The sequence below is a fragment of the Jaculus jaculus genome, chromosome 20 (genome assembly GCF_020740685.1).
Source record: "Jaculus jaculus isolate mJacJac1 chromosome 20, mJacJac1.mat.Y.cur, whole genome shotgun sequence".
NCBI classification, from domain to species: Eukaryota; Metazoa; Chordata; class Mammalia; order Rodentia; family Dipodidae; genus Jaculus; species Jaculus jaculus.
In genome coordinates, this window is record NC_059121.1 from 15286619 (window position 1) to 15314101 (window position 27483).

The following is a 27483-nucleotide window of genomic DNA, read 5'->3' on the forward strand; positions in this document are numbered from 1 at the left end:
AAGCCACCTCCCCCAAGCCCTCTTTCTTTAATAAAGACGATGAACATGAAGAGTCGACTGTCGGCATCCTTTAAAGCCACTCATCTACATCTCACCAACACGCACTCACCCATGGGCGTTTATGCACACACTGCCTACTTAATATAGGTAATGTACAGAGTAGTATATGGTGAGATTACACGGAAGGGGTAAGTATGATAAAAGACTGTATAAATAAAACTCAGAAGAAGGCAAACTAAGTGACAGAAAAGAAAATCAATTTGCACAAAATAAAGGTAATTAAAAAAAAAAAAAAACCTAAAAGTCTTAGCAGGATTGGTTGGAGGAGAGGGGCCAGAAGAAAAAAAAAAAAAGAGAGAGAGAGAGAATGAGACAAATACAGGTACTTTAGGCGGTAAAGAACCCAGACTATATCATCAAGGTGAGTAACCAGGCTTAGGGAAGGCGGACTGGAAAGGGTGCTTTAGGACTGCTATGAGCAGACTACAGGAAGACATACAGTCAAGGTACTAAGGCCCACAGCTCCTGAAGCCCCAGTAAGCCTGCTGCACAAACAGGAAGTGCTTTAGCAAAAAGAGGCCTGAAAGACAAGAATTAAACCAATTCTCTAGGGCACACCATGTGTGTGGTGAGACACACCATTTCAAACATGAGCATACCACGTGTATTCTGAGCATGCCATTTCAAACATGAGTGTAACATGTGTAACAGTACCTTTTAGTGACAGTAGTGTTCGTTCTAGTGAACTGAGAACTGCAGCTTCATTGCCACAAGAAACTTGTTGCAGGAATGTATCTGTATGGTGGTTCCACAGAGAGCAGGCAAAACTATAAATCCCAGAGGCTAACTGAAAGAAACATTATCAAATTGGTTAACAACATATTATACACTTCAATAATAAATTAGAACTACAGGGCTGGAGAGATGGTTTAGCAGTTAAGCCAGATGACCTGGGTTCGATTCCCCAAGACCCATATAAACCAGATGCACAAGGTGTAGAATGTGTCTGGAGTTCATTTGCAGAGTGGCTGGAAGCCCTGGCATGTACACTCTCTCTGCCCCCCCCTCCCTCCCTCTCTCAAATAAATAAAAATAAATAAATTAGAACTAGAAAGCAATACATTCTGTTCTTGAACATACATCTTCAGTCTGAGGCCACCCTGAGACTACATAGTGAATTCCAGCTCAGCCTGGGCTACAGTGAGCCCCTACCTCGAAAAAGCACAAAACAAGTACCTGCCTTGCATGCATGAGGCCCTGGGTTCAATGCTCATCACAACCCCCACCCAAAAAATATAGTTTACATTGGCCAGTGTTGCTTTAAATACTCTTTCATACACATACACTCATACATATAGAGTCTGCTTCATAAAACAATACGTAGCCTACTATGTCAGTATTAAACTCTGGTATCTCCTATTTTTTGTTGGCCCACACTAGGGGGTTGCAGCCTCATTTTTAAAAACAATAATCATGGATCATGATTAATTGTGGCAGATAAATCGATACACAATAATGAGCTCTAAGATTAGTCAGACTCTCTCTTCTGCCAGTTGTATACCTATGACTTTCGAGTATTTAAAGGTTTAAGTATACAAACCATATGGCTTCTCAGACTATGTCTATAATAGTGTGGCAGTGTTCAAAGCTGATTAATGAGCTGGGGTCATCACTCATTCTGAAGAGCACATGCCTACCACATATGACGCCTTAGTGGGAGGAGGCAACTGGCTCTCATGAGAATGAAGTAAACAGAGATGACCTAGCACTTAAGGTATTTGCTGACAAAGACAACGGACCCAGGTTCAATTCCCCAGTACCCTAACTTTAAAATGTGTCCTCTTAGTCACTTCCCAGACACTAGCCCCCCCCCACACACACACCTAATATCATCTACACCTCCTTACTCCTTCATTCAGAACTCAGTCCAATCTCTTCCCAACTGCAAAACCCCAGGCTAGTAGCACCCTCTGAAAAAAGTCTTCATTCTATCTTTAACAAATGTTGCGCTAAATTTTTCTTTAACAACTTTTCAGCTCTGCTGTAAAACAAATCAGACAGATTACGAAGAGTGACCTGGAGGGAGGGTGGGGGGGAATGGAAGCCACTGGAATAAAGAATAGCCCCTGCCAACTCTCATACATACATAAGTTATGCATACCCTTCATCTGTTCCAGAAAATACCAACTGATGTCTGTCTGTAAGACCCACATGGGGAATAATCAAGAAAGTAAAAGAAATGAAAATATAAACTACATTTTCTTATTTTAAACAGTGAGACAATGGGCAGATAAGCTATTTAACAGAACACTTTAAGAACTGTTTGTGAAAACCTTAACATACTTGAATGTTCTACTTCTAAAACAAAATATATAGTGCCACCCATTGATGGCTCATATTTTAATTGCACAGACTTAACTCCTTAGATATCAAAAGCAAACTAGTACAGTGAGCTCTATTTCTTTTAGCCTTTCAAACATCCTTAAAAATTCTGAGCCTAAGATCTACTACCCTGACAATTTTCCATAAGAAAATGTAAGTATCAAAAGAGGTATAAAGTAATGTAACTTACCTCTAATGCCAAGACAAACTGAAAGATGCTTTTGCCTGATACTATAAATTTAGAAGGTGGGAAAAGCTACAACACAATTGAATTACTTTCTTCAAATAAAGAGCATTAGAAGAGAGTTAAAGAACAGAAATAAAGGGCTGAAGAGTAGTATTTAAGGTATATGCCTCTGAAGCCTAAGAACCCAGGTTCGATTCACCAGGTCCCATGTAAGCCAGATGCGAATGGTGGCGCATGCGTCTGGAGTTCATTTGCAGTGGCTAGAGGCCCTGGTGCGCACATTCTCCTTCTCTCTCTGACTGTAATAAATAAATAAATAAAAGTAAAATCTTAATTTAAAAAAAAAAAAAAGAACAAATAAAGCTGGGTGCAGTGGTGCATGCCTTTAATCCCAGCACTTAGGAGGCAGCGGTAGGAAGAGTGCCATGAGTTCAAGACCACCCTGAGACTCCTTAGTAAATTCCAGGTCAGCCTGGGCTACAGTGAAGCCTTACTTTAAAAAACAAAAATAAATAAATAAATACTACTCTTCTAAATTGAAAGATTTAAAATGCACCAGGCAATCCAAACACTCTGGAGGCAGAGGTAGGAAGATCAAGGCCACCCTGAGACTACATAGTTAATTCCAGGTCACCCTGGACCAGAGTGAGACCCTACCTTGAAAAACCAAAAAAAAAAAAAAAAAAAAAAAAAACTCATTTTCTTGAGATAAAGAAACCATTTGTAGGGCTGGAGAGATGGCTTAGCGGTTAAGCACTTGCCTGTGAAGCCTAAGGACCCTGGTTCGAGGTTTGGTTCCCCAGGTCCCACGTTAGCCATGTTAGGGGGCGCATGCGTCTAAAGTCCGTTTGCAGAGGCTGGAAGCCCTGGCGCACCCATTCTCTCTCTCTCCCTCTATCTGTCTTTCTCTCTGTGTCTGTCGCTCTCAAATAAATAAATAAATAAATAAATAAATAAATAATTTTTAAAAATTATTAAAAAAAAGAAACCATTTGTAAAAAAAAAAAAAAAGGTATTTGAGCTTGTACAGCACTTCAAGAGGCAAAGACAGTGTTCAAGCCAGCCTAAGAGGACATAGTGAGTTCCAGGTCAGCCAGAGATAGAGTGAGACCCTACCTCTGAAAACCAAAATAAGCAAGCAAGCATTTTGGAAATAAAGCTTCTGAATTTTCATTTTTCCACCACAGCCTTCTTCCAGAGACCCAGGCAAGAGTCCTTGTGACCCATGCAGAAAGAGCAAACATGTGATTTTCAAAACCTCTTCTATTTCTATTTCTGACTTACTCCCATTGCCGAGGCTTGAACACAGTGGCTCAGGGCATGCTTACTAGAGTGCTGCCACTGATCTATGTCTCCAGCCATTTCTTCTTCGTGGTTCTTTTTTTTTAATTAATTAATATTTTTAGGAGTACTCTCATGATTCTTTAATGCATGTGTGCATACATGCACGTGTGTGTGTGTGCATGTGTGCGCACACATGTTGAGGCCAGAGGGCAACCTTGAGTGTCATTCACTTTTTTTTGTTTGTGTTTGTTTTTGTTTTTGTTTTTGTTGAGGTAGGGCCTCACTCTAGCCCGGACTGACCAGGAATTCACTATGTATTCTCAGGGTGGCCTTGAACCCACAGGGATCCTCCTACCTCTGCCTCCTGAGTGCTGGGATTAAAGAAGTGCGCCACCACACCCAGTTTAAAAATCTTGCTTTTATTTTTTTTAAAGATTTTATTCATTTTTATTTATTTATTTGAGAGTGACGGGGGCGGGGGAGGGTGGCAGACAGAGAAAGAATGGGCGCGCCAGGGTTTCCAGACGCTACAAACAAACTCCAGATGCATTCGCCCCCTTGTGCATCTGGCTAACGTGGTTCATGGGGAATCGAGCCTTCAACTGAGGTCCTTAGGCTTCACAGGCAAGCGCTTAACTGCTAAGCCATTTCTCCAGCCCAATCTTGCTTTTTACACAACAGGATTATGATAGTTAAAATACTTAAAAGTGCATTAGAATTCCTATTTGTGGGCTGGAGAAATGGCTTAGCAGTTAAGTGCTTGCCTGTGAAGCCTAAGGACCTTGGTTCAAGGCTCGATTCCCCAGGAACCACGTTAGCCAGATGTACAAGGGGGCGCACACGTCTGGAGTCCCTTTGCAAGGGCTTTATTTCCCTCTTTTTCTCTCTGTCACTCTTAGATAAATAAAAATAAAAACAACAGAAAGAAAATAATTCCTATTTGTATATTAAATTTTCTTCCCTTCAGACAATATTTGCGTGTGTTTCGTTCTGTGGCCTGTGGATGACTCTGCCTCACTAGGACTCCTTCCTGACATTTCTAATGTCTTTTCCTTCTCCTCCCTGAGGCATCACAGTCATGCTAGTTTGTAACTTCCTTACGCCTTATTTGGCATGTGTGTGATATGCATGCATGGATGGATGCATGTGCATATTTGTGTGAGTACACAATGACTTTTCACCATTTTTGGAGTGCACATGATTGCATGCCTGTGTATGTATGCTCATGTGGGAGAACATGCATGTGGAGGGTTGCTTATATACATAACAGCTATAGGACAAATTCATGTGTTGTCCCATGAAATAGTTGTCATTCACCTCTTTTTTAATTGTATTTATTTATTAGAGACAGAAAGAGAGAGGCAGACACAGAGAAAGAAAGAATGGACATGCCAGGGCCTCTGGCCTTTGCAAACAAACTCCAGACACATGCACTCCCTTGTGCATCTGGCTTACATGTATCTTGGGGAATCGAACTGTGATCCTTAGGCTTCACAGGCAAACGCCTTAATCACTAAGCCATTTCCCCAGTCCCATCCACCTCTTTTTGAGACAGCATTTCTCACTGGCTTGGAACTCACCAATTAGGCCAAAGTGGCTAGCCAGTGAGCACCAGATATGCTGACTGCCTCCCCAGTGCTGGGTTGGAGGTGTGTGCCTGGCATTTTTATGTGGGTACTAGGGATCAAGCTCAAGTCTTCATGCATGCAAGGCACTCACTTTACTTACTGAGCTATTTCCTCTGCTCCGCCACCTTATTTTTTAGTCTAGGCCTATCACTGAACCCACCTGCCTACCTAGCCAGCGAGCCACATGGACTCTCCTGCCCTGTCTAACCAGTGCAGGACGACAGGTGCACAGACCGCTTCCGCGCAGGGCTGAGGACACTAAAGTAGTTCCTCATGCTTCTGCTGAAACCACGTCACCAAACGACTCACCTCTCCAGCTCCAACTTTTATACGCCTTAGATTTTTATTTTGTTGTGCATTTTTATTTTTATTTATTTAATTGAGAGTGACGAGGCAGAAAGAGGCATATAGAAAGATAGAGAGAGACAGAGAGAATGGGCACACCAGAGCTTCCAGCCACTTCAAACTGGCTTACATGGGTACTGGAGAACTGAGCTTCGAACTGGGGTCCTTAGGTTTCACAAGTGCTTAACCACTAAGCCATCTCTCCAGCCCTCCTTAGATTTTTTATCTTAACAAAACTGTCAAGTTTGAATTTCCACATTCACATGAAAAGGAACACTACCTTATAGAAATAAATTCCTTTTTGTGACAAATCAAGTTCAATGTTGTTACTGCAAAACAATCTGCTCACTGCTGATGATGCAATTTGTCACCCCTGAAAGGAACCAAAACTATTATAATATGGAGGAAAAAATGAAAAAGTGTTAGAACAGAGTACCAGGGAGCAGTTTTAAGTGCACCCTGCACTTTTTGCCATGGCAACTAGCTCAACTAACTAATTTAGTACTTTAAGACCACCTTGGTCACAATAAACAAAAATAAGAAGATTTTCTACAATAACAGCAGTAGCTTTAGCAAGATTGTTCTGGGGTGTGTGTGTGAATGCACACGCGAGTGCATGAGGGAGGGGTGTGTATCCATGGCGTATAACGTGTGTGTGGAGGGTGAGGGCACCCTCAGGGTGTTGGTCTTCTCCTTCTACTTTGTTTTGAGATGGGGCTTCTCTTGTCATTTGACATTGGTTAGGTCAAACTAACTAGCTGTTCCACAGACTTCACAATTACCCTGACTGCCCTCCATTGCCATAGCTCAATGGAACTGCAGAGAATACATATGCAACTTTTCATCTAGTTTTACATGGGCACTAGAATTTGAAGCTCCATTCTAATGTCTTGTACAGCAAGCACCAATAGCTATGAGCCTGCCCAGCTCCCAAGTTTATTCAACGCCTCTTGGACCTCAATCCTACTGGGACCTCCTTATTAATGCCTGCTGTATACAGTCCCTTTCTCCGGGTTTACCTAGTGCACTCCAAAATAAGAGTTGATAATCAACTTTTCTGGAGGGATTTTTATCTCTATAAAATATGCTTTTGTGAAACTCTGCCTTCTACTACACTAAATGTAGCAAATATCGAAGAACATGGCTCCTCTTCTGTCGTTTATTCCTGGTTTTGCTTGCTTCATTCTGCAGTGCTAAGGACTGAATCCAGAAACCGGCTAGACCTCCAATCAACACAACTGTTCGTAACAGGAACGGGGCAGCAACCACCATGAGCACATCTGTAGATTAGCTGGCGGAACTAGTAAGGTGACCTGAAAAATCAACCGTTGCACCTCACACTGGATGCTGGGCAGAGCTCTACTTCATCAGATACGGAAAGAAACTAGAATCTCACTTCCAAATCACAAGCTGCCCTGATAAAGCCCCTAAACAGATCCCAATTTGCAGAGATTGCCTATAGACAGACAAATTATATCTCAACAGCAAAGCAACACATGAGGAGACCTTGAAAACACTAAAATCATATGTTCACTATTGATGGATGCCTTTAACAAAGGTTAACTGTAATCCAGAATATTCTGGCTATTAGACTTGGGAGTCTAAAAGGTGGAAGGCTTTGAAGGAGGAAAATCAAATGTAGAAACAATCAAACAAATATATGAGAAACTGAAAAGTAACCTTCTAGACTAGGAAATGACTCAGCAGAGAAAGGGTTTGCCACTCAAACTAAGCAACTGTGTCTGACTCTCAGAACCCACATAAAACGCCAGAAGAACAAACACACACGTGCGCTCATGCTTGCACACAGCTCTGCTTTGATCCACGTCAGCCTCTGTAGCATGCTGAGAGTGAGATGGAAGGCGGAGACTGTTCCCTGAAGCTTGGAAGCATGCAGCAAGCACAACAAAGAAAAGCAGCAAGAATGAGGCAAACCCTGCCTCTGAGGAGATGGAAGGCACACGACACACATCCGCAAGTTGTCCCCTGACCATCATGCACACACGTGAACACGTGAACACATATACACACCATTTAAAACAGAAAAGATGGGCTGGAGAGATGGCTTAGCGGTTAAACACTTACCTGTGAAGTCCAAGAACCCCGTTCAAGGCTCGATTCCCAAGGACACAAGTTAGCCAGCTGCACAAGGGGGTGTTCGCGTCTGGAGTTCATTTGCAGTGGCTGGAAGCCCTGGTGTACACATTCCCTCTCTATCTGCCTCCTTCTCTCGCTCTGTCACTCTCAAATAAATAAATAAAAATGAACAGGGCTGAAGAGATGGCTTAGCGGTTAACTGCTTGCCTGTAAAGCCTGAGGACCCCGGTTCGAGGCTCAATTGCCCAGGACCCACGTTAGCCAGATGCACAAGGTGGCGCATGCGTCTGGAGTTCATTTGCAGCAGCCAGAGGCCCTAATGTGCCCATTCTCTCTCTCGAAATAAATAAATAAAAATGAGTATTTTTTAATAGTGTTTATGCTGGAAAGATGGCTTACAGGTTAAGGCACATGCCTATGGAACTTAAAGACCCATGTTCAACTCCTCAGATCCCACATAAGCCAGATGCACAAGATGGCACCTGCACAAGGTGGCGCATGTGCACAGGTGGCGCATGCATTGGAGTTTGAGTCTTATCACAGTGGTTGGAGGCCTTGCTGTACCAATTCTTTCTTCCTCTCTCTTTCTCGCAAGAAAAAAGATTTCTATTTTACTCAGCATCCTCATATGAACACAATATTGGCTTTTGAAACTCATGGGTTAAAAATAAAGACCGTGAAATGGGACTGTGGATTGAAGTTTTATGCATGTAAACATTACCGAGAAAGCCTGGCAGCAGGATGCTTGCAATCCTAGCACTTGGGAGGTGGAGACAGGAAGATCAGGACTTCAAGGTCATCCTCAGTTTTACAGCAAGTAAATATTCTCAACAAAGAAGAAAAAAAATGAAACTTCTCCACTTATTACTGAAAAATTGAAGATTAATGCCTGCTTTCTATTTTTGTTTTGTTTTTTGTTTTTATTTTTTAAGGTAGAGGCCTTACTATAACACAGGCTGACCTGGGATTCACTCTGTAGTCTCAGTGTGGCCTTGAGCTCATGGAGATCCTCCTACCTCTGCCTCCCAAGTGCTGGGATTACAGGCTTGCACCATAACACCCGGCTTTCTATTTTTTTTTTTTTTTTTCGAGGGAGGGTCTCACTCTAGCCCAGGCTGACCTGGAATTCACTATGGAGTCTCAGGGTGGTCTCAAACTCACAGTAATCCACTTAGTCTGCCTCCCAAGTGCTGGGATTAAAGGTGTGCGCCACCAAACTGAATGTAACGTGGGAGACCAACAGTATCAGGCACTTTCTCATTGCTAGGACAAAACACCAGACCAGAAGCAGTCTTATCCAGTTGTGAACCTTACATGACACAATATCAACCTGCCAGGCAAGACATACCCACTGATACAATAACTTAGTGCTATTAGGGGGGTAATTAACCACTCTGACTAGATTTGAGTCATGTTCCACAAAAGGCAATTATGTCTGGTACTAAATACTTGGGAGGTCAAGGCACTAGGGAGAAACCTACTATTGGCATAGATGGACATGCCATCAAACAGCCTAAGTACTAAGTACTAAGAACAGGTAACTTGTGAGTACGCAGCCATAAACCAGACACTGGACAGCAGAATCATCCCTTCCTAGGCTCAAGGATCATTAAAGACGAGGCAGAAAGAATGTTAAGAGCAGTAAAATGAAGAGGAAAGCTGTGAGATATGGTCTTCTGGACTCCACATAACTATTATGATGAGCTGTCATGTTTACCTGCACAAGAACAAGTCTACCAGACTCTGCTTCCGTCCCCGTCCCCGTCCCCGCCCGCCCCGCTTTCCTTTGCGCCTCTGCCCCGGCTTGCCTTTCTTCTTGTGCTCAGCTTTAACTATAGTCTCTGGGAGAACGAAAACTTTATTGGGCCCCAACTTCTTCCAGTCACCTACATCGCAACAGACATGGAGAGATGGCTTAGCGGTTAAGGCGCTTGCCTGTGAAGCCTGAGGACTGAGGGAGTTACTATCGTTAAACCAATAGTTTGTGGTAATGTTGCTCGCTCTTTTGGAAAGAAAAGAGAAGAAGATGGTCATACCCATCAATGGACGGTATATGTAAAACCATACAGAAATGAGGATATGTCAGCATATGTGAAGAAAATCCAGTTTAAATTACATGAAAGCTATGGCAATCCCTTAACAGTTGTTACTAAGCCTCCATATGAAATTACTGAAACAGGATGGGGCGAATTTGAAATAATCATCAAAATATTTTTCCTTGACCCTAATGAAAGATCTGTCACCCTCTATCATTTATTAAAACTATTCCAATCAGACACCAATGCCATGCTGGGGAAAAAGACAGTGGTTTCAGAGTTCTATGATGAAATGATATTTCAAGACCCAACAGCAATGATGCAACAGTTATTAACAACATCTCGTCAGCTAACATTAGAAGCCTATAAGCATGAAACAGAATTTGCAGAACTTGAAGTGAAAACCAGAGAAAAATTAGAAGCTGCCAAGAAAAAAACAAGCTTTGAAATTGTAGAACTTAAGGAGAGATTAAAAGCAAGTCGTGAAACTAAATTGTCTAAAAAATGAAATTAGAAAACTTGAAGATGATGATCAGACAAGACATATAAACAGTGTTGAAGAGAACTTGGCAGCAAGTTAGACTGGAAATAAGGTGGACTTTAATGGAGAAATGGACTGAATGAAAAAACTGTGATGTTTCTTGGAGGAACTGCATAAATAATTGCTGACCATGGATTTCTCAGTAGTGAAGTCCAAGTATTCATACTACTTAAGCAATCATTGGGGGAATATATATGAATGTCTTAAGAGTGGCTACTGTATGGGCATTTTACCAATGTCCTTTATGGAAATTCCATGATGTTAAGCAAAATTTTTTTACATTTTTATTGGAATATATATATATATGTATGTATGTATGTATGTATGTATGTATGTATGTATGTAGCTTATTTTCCTTTAGGCAGGCATCAAAATTTCATTATAAAGTATAATGTGCAAATTTTTATACTTCTCTCCTAGTTAGAATAATAAGCTTGGTGTGTATATTTAATTTTGCAAGTACCTGTCTGCCCCCTCCTACCTCTTTTGTATGATGTACCCAGTAAGTAAATGTAGCTTACTGATCCTGGAAAAAGAAAAAAAAAAAGAGTAAGTCTACCAAATTTTCACTTTGGGGGCTGGAGAATTGGCTTAGTGGTCAAGGCACTGGCCTGGAAAGACAAAGGACCCATGACTGATTACCAGTACCCATGTAAGTGAGATGCACATGGTGGTGCATGCGTTTGGAGTTCATTTACAGTAGCTGGAGGCCCTAGCGCTTGCATTATCTATTTGCTTCTTTCTCTCAAGTAAATAAATACTTTTAAAAATAAAGAAAGGAAAATGTTCCATTCTGGGGCTGAAGAGATGGCTTAGTGGTTAAGGTGCTTGGCTATAAAGCCAAAGGACCTAGGATACACATAAGCCAGATGCACAAGGTAGCACCTGCATCTGCACTTCATTTGCAGTAACAGAAGGCCCTGGCACACCCATTCTTTCCCTCCCTCCCTCACTCTCTCTCTAATAAAAATATTAAAGTAAAAAAACCATTATATTCATGTATGAAACTGTCAAAAAATAAACCTCAAAAAAAAAAAAGGAAACCTAGAAAAAGTTTAAGACTACAAGCTTCTAGAGAAAAAGCCTGTTTGTTAGACAAAAGCATGAGCAATAAAAAGAGCTGACTGGGCTGGGTGTGGTGGTGCACACCTTTAATCCCAGCACTTGGGAGGCAGGGACAGAAGGACTGCTGAAATCCAGGCCAGCCTGAGCTAGAGCAAGACCCTACTTCAAAAAACAAAAAGCAAACAAACAAAAAAAACGTAGCTCATTAGAGAAGGAGAAAGAAAAGGAACAGCTTTTATAGCCAGGCATGGCAATGAACACCTTTAATCCCACCCAGCACTCATGAGGCAAAGGTAGGAGGACCGCTGTTGAGTTCCAGCCAGCCTGAGACAACATAGTGAATTCCAGGTCACGTCAGCCTGATCTAGAGGGAGACCCTATTCAAAACAAGAAGATAGTTTTTACAAATCCCTGCTATGGAAGCATGTATGTTTGAGAGTATCTTAGTCCACTGAATTCTATCATATTTCAAACTATGTACTTCATTCTTTTTTTTTTTTTTTTTTTTTTTTGACTTTGCACGTCTGGCTCTAATCTGAGTTCTTAAAGTCTCCACCATACATGCCCACTGCCAAGAACTCTGCATGATTTCTCTGACATGAAGGACTGAAACGATGAGCCAACACAGACTTTCCTCCCCTAAAATGTCTCTGTCAACTATTTGGTCAGTGACAGGAAGAAAAGTAACAACTACAACCCACCATGGTATTTTGTCATATATCCATCGATCATCTAAGCGTGTAATTCTACTTCCTAAATTTCAACTCTCTGCCCGCCTCACTGTTCCCTTTACCAATGCTTCATGTAAGGGATTTATTATCACAATTAATTATTTCATCAGTCTCACACCAATCTGTTTACAACCTGCTCCCCAGAACCAATTAGATGTTACCCTCATTGCAACCGGCGTGACTTTCCCATTCATATCACTGCAGTTTAAAGACTGAATCTTTCAACAAGGTTTTAACAGAAACCTGTGTGCATGTTTCTACAAACCACAAATTTTCATGATCAAAGTAAGCTACCTTTAATAACTTACATCATAAAATAGTTTTCTATCAGCAGCCAGACGTTTAGATGCCAGTGTTTTGGTGACGTGATAGAAGGTAAGTAATGCTCGGTGCTGTCGAAGATCATCTTGGACTTTCACAGACTCTATGAGAGTGGGGATCAGTTCAGGCCATTGTCTAGGACAATCCAATCTAGCAACTTTTGCAATCAGCACTGCAATCTGAGTTGCAATCTAGAGATAAAAGGTTTAATAATTAGGAATAATCATAAAATGAAGGCAAGGGATAAGAATACATTCATGCTTTAAGAATTATCTTTTGGTTACATTTAACCAAAATGATTAAAATTACTCTAAATAGTGGTTCTCAAGAACTCCGAGGAACCTTGCAAGAACTATGAGGTCTTTTCCAATCACATGTCACTGTGAAGCTAGCATGAAACCCAGACTGGGCTCAAACTCACAAACCTCCTGCCTAAGCCTGCTGAGGTCTGGGATTACAGGCAAATGCTACCATGCCAAGCAAACTAAGATTTCTTTATATAACTCTTACCATATAATATATCACAAGAGAGTACAAGAAGTGGATATGAAAACCTGTCTTCTTTTAAATACTGGACATTGAAGAGAATGCAAAAATATAAAACAGTGTCGTTTTTCTCCTTGAATTTTTACTGTTTAAGAAACACCTAAAGCTCATTTCAAAAACAGTAATAGAGTCGGGTGTGGTGGCGCACACCTTTAATCCCAGCACACAGGAGACAGGAGGATCACCATGAGTTCCCGACCACCAGACTACAAGGTGAATTCCAGGTCAGCCTGGGCTAGAATGAGACCCTACCTTGAGGGGAAAAAAATTATGTTAAGTATAGTTTACTTCTTAACTATCTAATACTTTTAAATATATGTTTTAATGTCTAATATAAGACCCTCCTTTGATTTCTATTTTGACAATATAAAGAGGTTCTACAGACACAAGGTATAAGAATTAAAAAAGAGGGCTGGATAGATGGCTTAGCAGTTAAGGCACATGCCTGCAAAGCCTAAGGACCCAGGTTCGATTCTCCAGGTCCCACATAAGCCAGATGCCCAAGGTGGAACATGCGTCTGGAGTTTGTTTGCAGTGGCTGGAGGCCCTGGCATGCCCATTCTCACTCTCTTTCTATCTCTCTCCCCCACTCTCTGCCTCAAATAAATAAATAAAATATTTTTTAAAAAAAGAATTTAAACAGAGGGCTGGAGGGATGGATGGCTTAGCAGTTAAGGCCCTTCCCTGCAAAGCCAAAGGACTGAGGTTCAATTTCCCAGGACCCACGAAAGCCAGATGCATAAGGTGGCACATGCGTCTAGAGTTCATTTGTAGCATCTGGAGATCCTGAAGTGCCCATTCCCTTTCTCTCTCATCTCTCTCCTCTCTATCTCTGCTTCTCTCTGTCAAATACATAAATAAAAATTGAAAAAAAAATTTTTTTTTAAGAATTTAAAACGAGGGGCTGGAGGGATGGCTTAGCGGTTAAGTGCTTGCCTTTGAAGCCTAAGGACCCCGGTTCAAGGCTCCCCAGGAACCACATTAGCCAGATGCACAAGGGGGTGCACGCATCTGGAGTTCATTTGCAGTGGCTGGAAGCCCTGGTGTGCCCATTCTCTCTGTTTCTCTCTATTTGCCTCTTTCTCTCTCTGTCGTTCTCAAATAAATAAATAAAAATAAACAAAATTTCTTGAAAAAAATTATTATTTCAATACCTAATATTTTGATGTTCTTTTTATTCTTTTTTATTAGAGAATTTTATTCATTTATTTATTTGTGAGAGAATGTTTTATTGAAATAATAATGTTTCTTAAATATTTCCTAAATCCATCTCTCTCTCTGTGATGGGTATGCGTGTATGTAGTCTATGTAGTGTGTATGCATGTGTGCAATGCACACATTTATAAAAGCAATAGGAAACATCTGGCATCCTCCTCTAACACGCCTCTACCTTATTTCCCTGAGACAGTCTTTCACAGAGCCTGGAGCTCCCTGACTTCTGGTTACACCCAGTGACTGACCAGGGAGTCTCAGCAACTGCTTGGCTTCACTCAGGGCCGGAACTAAAGGCGTTCACAGTTATGCCCAGTGTAGTGTGATATTCCGGTGTCCTGAACTTAGGTGTTCTGAATGGTGGGTTCCCAGCTGATGGAGATTTGAGAATTAACACCTCCTGGAGGCAGTGTATTGTTTGGGGCAGACTTATGGGTGTTATAGCCAGTTTCCCCATGCCAGTGTTGGGCACACTCTCCTGTTGCTATGGTCCACCTCATGTTAGCCAGGGGGTGATATCCAACCTCTGCTCATGCCACTGTTTTCCACTGCCATCATGGAGCTTCCCCTCGAGCCTGTAAGCCAAAATAAACCTTTTTCCCATAAGCTGCTCTTAGTTGGGTGATTTCTATCAGCAATGCAAAACTGACTGCAACACCCGGTTAATATTTCATTTTTAATGCCAGGAAATGAAGATTGTTTCAAAAGTAAAAATTAAGGAGAAAAAATAATTAGCATCCATCTTGTCACTAACCTGACTTATGGGTTCATTGAAGTTCGTGATGAGCCCCGCACGCAATGTTGATTTTTCCTCCTCTGAGAGAGCACTATAAAAAGATAAACTCATTACACAAGAAAATACCACCTAATAGTAAGCACAGGCAAAAACTATCATGAATCCGGGCATGGTGGTGCACACCTATAATCCCAGCATTGGGAGGCAGAGGTAGGAGGACCTCTGTGAGTTGGAGGCTACCCTGAGAGACTGCATAGTGAATTCCAGGTCAGTCTGGGCTAGAGTGAAACCCTACCTCAAAAAAAAAAAAAAAAAAAAAAAAAAAGGAAAAAGGAAAAACCAATGGGAAAAACAGATTCCACCAGTGAAGTTACTCAACAGTGGACACTGCATCCTTATAATTGGCCAGCCAGGCCAAATGAGCCAACAGGTGAAATAGTGGCACATCTGTCATGGTGGAAACCAACTGCCCTCCAATTGGACTGGAGGCCTGCTCCATGGGAGGGAATACTTCCCTGATACTAAAAACTTAAAACAGGGGTTGTCATGAGCCCTAGGGGTGTTAACATCTGCTGATGTCTGGATAAATGCATATACTGTGCTTATCAAACTGCCCAATAAGCACTTCTCTTAATATTCATACCCTTATATTAATGCTACTCTCACTTTGGGTAGAGAATCTTCTCTTTTCAGATGGCAGTGACCTTGGGATGACTCAGAAGGTATCATAGTGCTGGAAAGAAGTGACTGGAGTACTGAGCAACATCTCAATCACACTTTGCAAGGCTCAGGGCCTAATGTGGAAGAGGTGGCGGAAAGAATATAAGAGCCAAAGGAAGGGTAGGACTCCTTATAACGTGCTCCCTCCAGACACAAAATGACCTGCATATCCATGACCTCACAGTGCCTGACACTACCTACACAAGACCATGATAAGAGGAGGAAAAGATCATGATATCAAAATAAAAGAGACTGATTGAGATGGGGAGGGGATATGATGGAGAATGGAATTTCAAAGGGGAAAGTAGAAGGCTGGAGAGATAGCTTAGCAGTAAAGCGCTTGCCTGTGAAGCCTAAGGACCCCAGTTTGAGAATCAATTCCCCAAGACCCACATTATCCAGATACACAAGGGGGCGCATGCATCTGGAGTTCGTCTGCAATGGCTGGAGGCCCTGGCATGACCATTTTCTCCCTCGCTCTCTGTCTTTCTGTCGCTTTCAAATACATAAATAAAAATTTAAAAAAGGGGAAAGTAGGGGGAAGGGAGGGTATTACCATGGGATATTTTTTATAATCATGGAAAATATCAATAAAAATTGAGAAAAATAAAAAAAATTTAAATATTTAAAAAAAGAAAGAAAAACTAGCCTGAAATTTAACAACAAAATGCCTTTATCCACGTGCTGAGAGTGGTTTTGGCGGCTGTGGTGTGTGACTGTGTGTGCAGGCACAGGCCCATGTGCGTCCGCAGTGAAGTCACAGAAGGGCGTGTGCTCTCCTCCGTCATACTCCCCCTTATTCCTGAGACTCGGTGTCTCACTGGGCCTGGACTGGCTGAGCAATGAGCACATCTGTTATGAGCTGAATTACATCCTCACAACACAAAATGCTCAAATTATGACGCCAGGTACCTGTGAGCATAATTTCATTTGGATATACGTAACAAGTCTATAGATTCAATCACAGCCAAGACAGTCGTTTTGGATTAAAATGAATTCTATTCCAATACTGGTATTATTTTTCCTTTCTCCCTTCTTTCTTTTTTGTTTTATTTTTTCAATGTAGGATTTCACTTAGCCTAGGCTGACATGGAACTCACCCTGTAGTCCCAGGCTGGCCTCGAACTCTTGGTAAATTTTCTTTATTTGTTTTATTTTTTTAAATATATATTTTTTAATTTAAAAGAAAGAGAGAGGGAGGGAGACAATGGGTGTGCCAGGGCCTCCAGGCACTGCCAACGTACTCCAGATGCATGAGCCCCCTTTTGTATCTGGCTTACGTGAGTCCTGGAGAATTGAACTGGGATCCTTTGGCTTTGCAGGCAAGTGCCTTAGCTACTCAGCCATCTCTTGTATACTGTGATACAGGGTCTTGCTGAGTGGCCCAGGTTGACCTGAAACTCGCTATGCAAACCAAGCTGGCCTCCCATTTACAATCGTCCTCTCCCTGCCAAGTGCTGAGAATACAAGCGTGTACAGCACTACACTTGGCCTGGTGTCCTTACACGAGGGAATTCTGGACACCAAAAAGCAGGAGGCTTGACAAGGGTCATGGGAAAAGAAGCAAGGACTATAGTGATACAACCAGAAGCCAAGACACACCTAGGATTGGGGGACATAAGCTAGAAAACAACAAAGAGTAACTTTTCCCTAGTCAAAAGAAGCCATTGACGACCCAGGCCTTCTAGCCACCTAAACTGTGAAAGAATAAGTTTCTGTTATCTTAATACGTTCTGTCTATAGAGTTGTGGCAGCCTAAGGAATCAAACATGACCATACCAAAAACAATCTAGGACTCAAAAAAGCCGGGCATGGTGGTGCACGCCTTTAATCCCAGCACTGGGAAGGCAGAGGTAGGAGGATCAACATGAGTTGGAGGCCACCCTGAGACTACATGGTAAATTCCAGGTCAGCCTGAGCTAGAGTGAGACCCTACCTCGGGGGTGGGGGGGGATGGGGAAAGAACCTAGGACACAGAACTAGGTCTGAGAAAGAAACAGGTTGTGATAAACCAGTATATGTCCCCTTTATCTACTCCCAAGAAATCAAGCTGAAAGCAGAAGCCAAGAAGATGAGGAGCTAAGGGGAGATTTCAACAGTTTCTCCCAATGCTACAAAGTAGAACTGAGGTTCTTCTAATATCTAGAAAAAGTGAAGTACTATAACGATACATGTTACAGGGGACGATTACCAGAACACTAAGGGTACACCAAACAAGCTTTAGAGACAAAGACTCAGCAAAAAGAACACTTGGAGCAGGAGAGATGATTCGGTGATTAAGCGTGCTCTCTGTGTAAGCATGAAGGCCTGGAACCACCAAAACGTGACTCTCCAGAACCCACGTAACCAGGAACGGGCCACACGTGCCTGTACCCCAAGCTTGCAGGAAGCAAAGCCCAACAAGTACCAGTAAAGGGGCTCCGAGGTACGGGAGGCATGCGGGTGGGCGATGGCAGTGGCAATGAGGGGGGGCAGATGACAGCACCTCATGTTCTTCTCCAGCTGCAGGCACTGCATTAGCACATGTGTATGCATGCGTATACCCCACACACCACACCAAAAATCTTCCTTGAGTAATCTAAAGTAAGGCAAGAAAGTAGCAGGTAGGGAATGAAGACCAGGGACAAGGAGAAAACAAAGCATGAGTAGCAGGTTTAACACCAAATGTAATTTAGACAAAATACTTCCAATTAAACCATCAGTCTAAAACGAAAGCACAGCTGGTGGCAGTGTCCCATCACTGCCAAGCCTGCTTTGCAGTTTGCAGAGTACTAAATGCACTGGTTTGGTCTCTATAGATAAGTAGATGGAAATCACTGGAGAAACTTTAAAATACTCAATGTTTTGTTTTTGAGACAGGGTCTCATTCTGCCCAGGCTGCTGGGGGACTCACTACAAACAACTCCGGGTGGCGTCAAGCTCATGACAATCCTCTTGGCTGCATTCCTCAAGTGCTAGGAATATATGAGCCACTATGTCTGGTTTAAAATATTCTTAACCAAGCGCAAGTGGTGTGGCTCAGTAGAAAAACACATGGTTAACATTCATGAGGCCCTGGGATCACCTTTCTTCACAAAAAATAACTGTAACTGAATGAAAATGAAAGACTCTTTCAGGACTTATGAAAATGAAATAATGATTATAAGAAGTCTTAATGTTCTAAATGTGGGCACAAGTTGAGAATCCCATATCCAGAATGTTTCAGATAAAAAAGGTTTCAGATTTTGGAATACCTGCATAGATAGAAAGAACTTGGCGATGGAAACCAAGTCTAAAATGAAATAAATTTATGTTTCATATATACCTCATGCATACAGCTTGAAGGGGGGGGGAGGAAAAGGAAAGGGAGGGGGAAGGAGATGGAAAGGGTGGAGGGGAGCAGAAGGAAGGAGGAGGAAGGGAAGAAAGGAGAAGAGGGAGGAAGAGGAGGAGAAAGAAAAGGAAGAGGAAGAGGAGAAGGAGGAACAACAATAATAGGCCAGGCATGGTGGTGCCAATCTAAGATCCTAGCAGGTACAAAGCAAGGGCATGAGCATCAGGAATCCAACGCCTTCCTCAGCAACATGATAAGTTCAACGCCAGACTAGGATATTTAAGACCCTATCTCAAAAAAGAAGAGAACAAAGATGTCATCAAAAGACACCAATAAGGGATGGGGAGCTGGCTACGTGATTTTTTTAAAGGATGCTTGCAAAGCCTGCTAACCCAGATTCAATTCCCCAGCACCCATGTAAAACCAGATGCAAAGCGGTGCAAGCATCTGTGATTACACGCTCCTAAGACAATGGGAGGTAGGGCCAGGAGAATCCAAGGCTTGTGGGTTGGCAAGTCTGATGGTCATTTGTAGTTAGCAGGGGCAAGAAAGCCTGTCTCAAAGAAATCAGACCAATCCCCACCCCGTCTGTCTGTCTGTCTGTCTGTCTGTCTGTCTGTCTGTCTGTCTCTCTCTCTCTCTCTCTCTCTCTCTCACACACACACACACACACCTTTAATCCCAGAACTCAGCACAGGTAGGAGGATCCTCATGAGCTTGAGGCCACCATAAGACTACATAGTGAATTCCAGGTCAAACTGAGCTACAGTGACACCCTACATCGAAAAAAGAAGAAAAAACAGTGAAGAGGGTTGGAGAGATGGTTTATCAGTTAAAGTGCTTGCATGCAAAGCTAATGGACCCAGGTTTGATTTCCCAGTGCCCACATGCACAAGCCTGGTACACAAGTTGAAGCATGTATCTAGTTCATCTGCAGTGGCTATAGGCCCTAGCATGCCCATTTTCTGTCTCTATCTGCCTCTTTCTCTCAGATAAAAAAGTGAAGAGGTAAGTAACAAAATGGGAGAAAGTATTTTAAACTTCTATATTTAGCAAAGAACTCGTGTATATGCGTTTCAAATCTGAAACATCAGCAAAATTAAACTATGTGTTGTTTTTGAGCCTAGATTTTTCTCAGTAACCCAGGCTGGCCCTCAGTGGTCCTCCTGCCTCAGCCTCCTAACTACTAGTACTACAGAGGTGCCCAGTATGCCCAGCTACCTGTTTCCTTTAATGTGTAAATTACAGACCCTGTAGGAAAGAAGATAAAAATATTACAATTGGGCTGGAGAGATGGCTTAGGAGTTAAGGCACTTGTCTGCAAAGCCAAAGGATCCCAGTTTAATTCCCCAGGACCCACATAAACCAGATGCACGAGGTGGTGTCTGGAATTTGTCTGCAGTGGCTAAAGGCCCTGGAACATCCATTCTTTCTTTCTTTCTTTTTATCTTTCTTTCTCTCTCCCTCTCTCTCTCTCCCCCACCCCATCCTTCCCTCCCTCAAATAAGTAAAAATAAAATATTTCTTTAAAAATGTATTACAAGGCCAGGTGTGGAGGCACCTTTAATCCCAGCACTTGGGAGGCAGAAGTAGGATGATTGCCATGAGTTTGAGGCCACCCTGAGACTACATAGTGAATTCCAGGTCAGCCTGGGCCAGAGTGAGACCTCTAAAAACCAAAATATTACAAATTAATGTGTACTAAAAAGGTACACATAGCGAGCATGGTGGCACATGAGTATCACTGTGAGTTCAAGGTCACCAAGACTACAGTGAATTCCAAGTCAGTCTGGGCTAGAGTGAGACCCTACCTCGAACCCTGCATAACCCCCCAAAAAAGGTGCATAGCTCATCCAGTAAGTGAAAAGTAAAATTACAAAGCACACCAGAATGCCTAAATGTAACTGGATCAAGTGTGGATGGTGTGAAGCAAATGCCAACATCCCAAGCTGATGAAAGAAGGGCAACTGGCCCAAGCAGCCACGTCATAGCACATTTAAACTGCACCCTGTAATTCAATACTTTCAAGTATGTTATACCTTAAAGGTTTTAAAAATCTTACAGTGGCTTGTTAACATTGGTAAACTAATGAGAGAGCAAGAGTCAGACAAACATTAAGCATGTAAGCTGAAATGCAGGCTTTTCCCAATAGAAATTATCTCTCTTTTTACGACTCCACTGTGCTTTCTAACTTGCGCAACTCCCTTCCATTATCAAACCCCTGAAGTGCTTTCTCCTGCGATTCTGCTTCAGGCTTGAATTTCAAGTTTTCTTCTCTTCCAAGGAATGAGGTTCGCCAGTTTCCATACCTCTATAATGACTACAAATAATAACAACACTGTGCAAAGAGCAAACAAGCCAGGGTTCGGGACTCACTGTGTGCCAATCTGCCAATACTCAATATGCTGCTCTCATTTCATGCCATCTGGCGGCGGGCATTTAGAAGCGCCGCCTCCTCACTTGAGCTCACAAGCTAAGCGGAGCCGGTCTCTCTGCCTGTCTTCCTTCTGTCTCCCTTACTTTGGGATCACTGCTCACCTCAGCAGGTGGCAGGTGAGTCTTACCTACCTCGGCCTTTCACGACTAAGACAAAGAACATGTTCACTGTCCTAAACCCACAGTCCCCCTTGTGTTGCGGAACCCACAGGACGTCAAAGAACAGACAGATGAGGACAAAGATCCAGGAGGTTAGGGCTGCACCCTGGCGCAGAAGCAGTCATCTCTTGAGAATCGCTCCTCCTCTCTCAAGCAATATGGACTTCTTCAGATCAGAACTGAGAGAGACTATGACCAAGCCTAGACCAGGGCTACCTTACTGTGCAAATCTGCTGTGCTGGCCCCAGTTCTTTTTTTTTTTTTCTTTTTTTCTTTTTCCTTCTTTGTTTTTTAATTTGACTCAGCTCTTTTGCTATTTAAAACTATATATAGCTTATGTCAGCAGCCCAAAGACTGTATTTCATATGACCAGCAAAACATGAATTAAAAGCACATGTAAACTTAACTGGACAGCGCAGTAGAAAAGTAAGTGCTGCTAGACCATTTTTCCTATCAAATCAGTGCACAATTTCTTGCCATTAACTATTTCATTCCCCCCCCCAAATCATAAACTAATTCTAAAATACGATTAAAAGAGTTAGCTTCACACTTCAGTATTCAATACAGCTTCAAATATTCTAGTTCCTACACTGGGGACAGAGCTCAGTGGGTAAAGTGCTTGCAATACAATCACAACACCTCAGTACAGATCCCTAGTACCCAAGTAAAATGCTAAGCATGGGCCTATAATGCCAGAGCTGGGGAAGTGGAGACAAAAGGACCTGTAGGGCTTGCTAGCAAACAAATAGGTGACCTTTCCATTCAGTGAGAATCTCTCTTAGAGAAGAAGGTAGCCAGTGACTGAGGAAGACACTGAACAGCCAACCTCTGGCCACCACACACACATATACACCACACAGGTGCGTGCAAAACTTCTAATTCCATGGAGAGGCCTGGATGGAATCCAGCCAGCCCATGTAGTGCAGGAAAGTGCAACATGAGTTACTGAACAAAATGGCCAACAACGCTGTGAGCAAGCAGGAGTCTAGGCTCCTCAGAAAAAAGCAGCCTGGCAAACAGCACCCACCACCACAAGGGTGACACACAGTGGTGGGGAACCAATGGCTTTCTGATTGGCCAGAAGATCCACTCAGTGGAAAGGAACTGGTAACCAGGTCTGAATCCTTTGGAGACAAAGATTATGTTCACCAATGTCAAGCTCCCACTAGTCTTTGGCTAAAATAGGGCCTACATCCATCAAAGTCTCCCCATATTAATAACGCTTACCCAATTTAACCTATGCTGACTTCACTCTCCACTGGAGAAAGTGTTTTTCTTTTTCATTTTTTTCTTTTCAATCAAGGCCCAGGCAAAACCACAGAGGAAGTGGGCAGATGAGCAAGAGTGCTGTTTCGATGGTGAGCCTGACAACAAGCATCATGGTGAGGGAGACATGCTGAGACATGCTGAGGACACTCAACACCTACCAAAGCAGAAATCCAGAGGCTCCTCAAAGCTCATCACTGAAGTAGACTTAAAACTCACCCACAACAGCTCACGGAATTTTGCAGAAGAGGAGGTTGAAATAGTGTAAGAACCACAGGTTGGGACACCATGCCCAGAGGCACTGCCTCTCCCAAATAACTGACTGCTGCTCCCACAAGGCATAACCCACAACCCCATGAGGAATACCTGCAACCCCACTGTGGGACCCAAGCAGAATGGGTACACAGAGGGTAAAGATGATACCAATACATGAAATACAAAGTATGTTATTAATAATAAAAAATTCTAGTTCCTTATTATATTACTGAAAGGCAAATTTTATATGCATCTTAAAGTACTCAAAATTTTAAGTGGCTTGTGAATATGAAAACCTACAAATCTTTAATGCCATCTACTGGAGAGCAAAGGTTATGCTACTTACACAGCAAAATTCATTATTTTCTATCAAGTAAATCCCAAGGTCATGTCTAATTGCCTTTCTATCCATTATGCAACACAAAATTAACTCTAAAGACAAATCAGCCCTCTAAAGCACCCACATAATGATTACAATGAATGCAATGAAACTGTAAACATATACTACCCATTTCCACCCATGGAAAGATTGCAAAAGGCACAGAAATGAACAGTCTCCTAGTTCAGAAATAATAATGGGATTTCCTCTAAAAGTTTTATTCAAGAGTCCAACATTTAATTCTTTCTTTTTTTTTTTTTTTTTTTTTGTTTTTCGAGGTAGGGTCTCACTCTAGCCCAGGCTGACCTGGAATTCAATATGGAGTCTCAGGGTGGCCTCGAACTCACGGCGATCCTCCTACCTCTACCTCCCAAGTGCTGGGATTAAAGGCGTGCGCCACCATGCCCGGCTTTTTTTTTTTTTTTTTTAATTTGAGAGAGAGAAGCAGACAGAAAGAGAGAGAATGGGTGTGCTAGGGCCTCCAGCCGCTGCAATACTCCAGATGCAGGGGTCATCTTGTGCATCTGGCTTACATGAGTCCTGGGGAATTGAACACGGGTCCTTTGGCTTTGCAGGCAAGCGCCTTAACTGCCAAACCATCTCTCCAGCCCATTTAAGTCTTTAAAAGGGTTCAATCACTCGACATGAGCCTAAAAAGCTAAACGCAAAAAAGATAGGGGCTGAATACAGTGGGTAGGGATAATCTGAGGCATGGTCCCCTCCTCACTTCTAAACCACTAAGAGTGACTGAGGTCTTCATGGTCCTACTAACTTAACTCCACTGATAAAGAGCCCCCAGGGTAACAGGAGCCAGAGCAAGGGGATAAATGAGTATAACCTGTTATAATATATAAAATAAAAAAGTTTGCCAGGTATGCTGGTGTTCACCTGAATTCCAGCTCAGCCTGGACTAGAGCCCTACCTCTTTAAAAAAAAAATTTTTTTTAAGTAGTATAACAAAAAAAGAAAAAAAGAAAAAAAGAAAAGAAAAGATGACAAGTGTTGTGGCACACATCTTTAATCCCAGCACTCATGAGGCAGAGTTAGAAGGATTGCCGTGAGTTTGAGGCCACCCTGAGACTACATAGTGAATTCCAGGTCAGCCTGGACTAGAACGAGACCCTTGAAAAACCAAAAAAAAAAGATAGGACACTACCCACTGCAGAGATGTCTCAGCAGTTAAAAGACACTTGTTTGCAAAGCCTGACAACCTGGGTTCGATTCTCCAATACCTATGTAAAGCCAGATGCACAAAGTAGCACTGAATATGGAGTTCGTTTTGCAGTGGCAAATGGCCCTGGAGTGCCCCCACCCATCATTTTGTCTCTCTCTTCTTGCAAATAAATATACTGGGTGCAGTGGGGAATGCCTTTGATTACAGCACTTGGGAAGCAGAGGTAGGAGGATCGCCGTGAGTTCGAGGCCATCCTGAGACTACATATTGAATTCCTGGTCATCCTGAATTAGAACGAGACCCTAGCTCCTTGAAAACCAAAAAAAAAAAAAAAAAAAAAGGACAGGCCACTTTAACCATTGCAAAGATGCCTCAGCAGTTAAAGACATTTGTTTGCAAAGCCTGACAGCCTGGGATCAATTTTCCACTACCCATGTAAAACCAGTTGCACAGTAGCACATGAATGTGGAGTTCATTTGCAGTGGCATGAGGTCCTGGAGTCCCCGTCCCCCCCCATTTTCTCTCTCTCTCTCTTCTTGCAAATAAATAAATAAAATTAAAATAAATATGTTGGGTATGGTGGCGCACACCTTTAATTCCAGCACTTGGGAGGCAGAGGAAGGAGGATCGCTGTGAGTTCGAGGCCACCCTGAGACTAATGAATTCCAGGTCAGCCTGAGCTAGAGTGAGACCCTACCTCGAAACCCTCCCCCCAAAACAGGAAAATGAATACACACACACACAAAAGTGATAACCCTTGGAGAAAAACAAACTACATCACTGCTTTTCTTCACTAGCTACCAAACATTTTTGGATTCTTTCCAAGTAGCAAATGCTTTGAAATTTCCATCCCATCCTTGCACAGAGAAAAGACCAATCTCCTTTGGGCCCCAATCTTAGCATGCTCGCAAACAGGGACTAACACCTTCATTCGCGCAGCAAGTACAAGCTTATCCTTCTTGAACGTGGGTGGGACTTACAACACGGGAACTTACTGAGGTGCACCACGTCTCCAGTAGCGATCTATTCCATGTTTAAAGTACAGAACTGCAAGCCATCTTACATTTATGTCCAGAGTGTGGTTCGTGAAAATATTCTGTGAATAAAAAAACATCAGAATGGGCACACAATCGTTTAAAAGTACCACTAAGAAACCAGTAATTGCCAGGCGCGGAGGTGCACGCCTTTAATCCCAGCATTCAGGAGGCAGAGGTAGGAGGATCACCATGAGTTCAAGGTCACCCTGAGACCACATATTGAATTCCAGGTCAGCATGGGCCTGAGTGAGACCCTACTCAAAAAAGGGAAGGGGGGCTGGAGAGATGGCTTAGCGGTTAAGCGCTTGCCTGTGAAGCCTAAGGACCCCGGTTCAAGGCTCGGTTCCCCAGGTCCCACGTTAGCCAGATGCACAAGGGGGCGCACGCATCTGGAGTTCGTTTGCAGAGGCTGTCGAAGCCCTGGCGCGCCCATTCTCTCTCTTTCTCTCTATCTGTCTTTCTCTCTGTGTCTGTCACTCTCAAATAAAATAAGTAAATTTTAAAAAAAATTTTTTTAAAAAAGGGAAGGGAAGGGAAGGGAAGGGAAGGGAAGGGAAGGGAAGGGAAGGGAAGGGAAGGGAAGGGAAGGGAAGGGAAGGGAAGGGAAGGGAAGGGAAGGGAAGGGAAGGGAAGGGGGGAGGGGAGGGGAGAGAGGGGGGAAGGGGGGGGAGGGGAGAACCAACAATAAAGCACAGAATCTACTATAGTACAGATGGCCTGGAACTCATTATGTAATAAAGATGATCTTGAACTTAACTACCTACCTCCAGCTCCTGAATATTAGTTTATGCAGAACTATGCAAGCACTATACAAATGGCTGAGCTATATCCCAAGCCCCAGGTTTGTTTCTATTTCACCATTACAAATATCCTATCTAACTATATGCACATATACAATCCACATTAAGAAAGCTTTCCAAGTAGGTGCTTACTGCACAAGCATGAGGGCCTGAAAGGGCCAGATTCATCTGAGTTCTGTTACTCAGTGCCCACATAAACAGCGGGGAATGGCCATGCATGCCAGTAATCTCATTCCTGAAAGAACTGGAGACCAGAGAATTGCTGGGGACAGACAGCTAGTATGACCTAAAGTGGCAGCTCTCTGAGAGACTCCATCTCAAGAAAACACAAGAAAAGTGATGAGAGGAGGCCACCCAATGTTCTCTTCTGGCCTCTGCATGTGTGCTCACAGAGCACACACACACATACTTCACATCACATACACATAGGAGTGAATCCCGTCTGTAACTTTAGCCCTCGGGAGGCTGAGGAGAAGGAAAAGGAGAAAGGAGGAGGAAAGAAGGAAGAAGGGCGAACAGGAGGGGAAGCCTATTCAGTAGCATGTTCGTTACAGTTTAAGCCAAATCACAGATCAGTGTGTGATGATTTATGATACTGTTTTTAGATATATCTGAAATCTTTCATAATAGAAGGTCAGCCCGTGGTGGCACACACCTTTAATCCCAGCACTTGGGAGGCAGAGGTAGGAGGATCGCCATGAGTTCGAGGCCACCCTGAGACTACATAGTGAATTCCAGGTCAACCTGGGCTAGAGTGAGACCCTACCTCAAAAAAACCAAAACACAACAAAGAATACACACACACATATACACAAAATAAAATATTACAAGTA

At 42.8% G+C, this 27483-nt stretch overlaps 1 protein-coding gene and 1 pseudogene across 2 annotated transcripts in view; one reads left to right on the forward strand and one right to left on the reverse strand.

The window, feature by feature from the left end:
• The window catches only part of Ipo11 (importin 11), a 189834-nt gene that overhangs the window by 145168 nt on the left and 17183 nt on the right, over window positions 1-27483 (reverse strand). For both annotated transcript variants that reach the window (XM_045138953.1, XM_004672951.2), the window contains exons 3-6: window positions 25809-25909; window positions 15130-15202; window positions 12605-12808; window positions 715-847 (exon numbers count right to left, since the gene is read on the reverse strand). In XM_045138953.1, the coding sequence (XP_044994888.1) occupies window positions 715-847; window positions 12605-12808; window positions 15130-15202; window positions 25809-25909 (511 nt within the window). The remainder of the gene's footprint in view (window positions 1-714; window positions 848-12604; window positions 12809-15129; window positions 15203-25808; window positions 25910-27483) is intronic.
• On the forward strand, window positions 6464-10540 carry LOC105945080 (annotated as a pseudogene).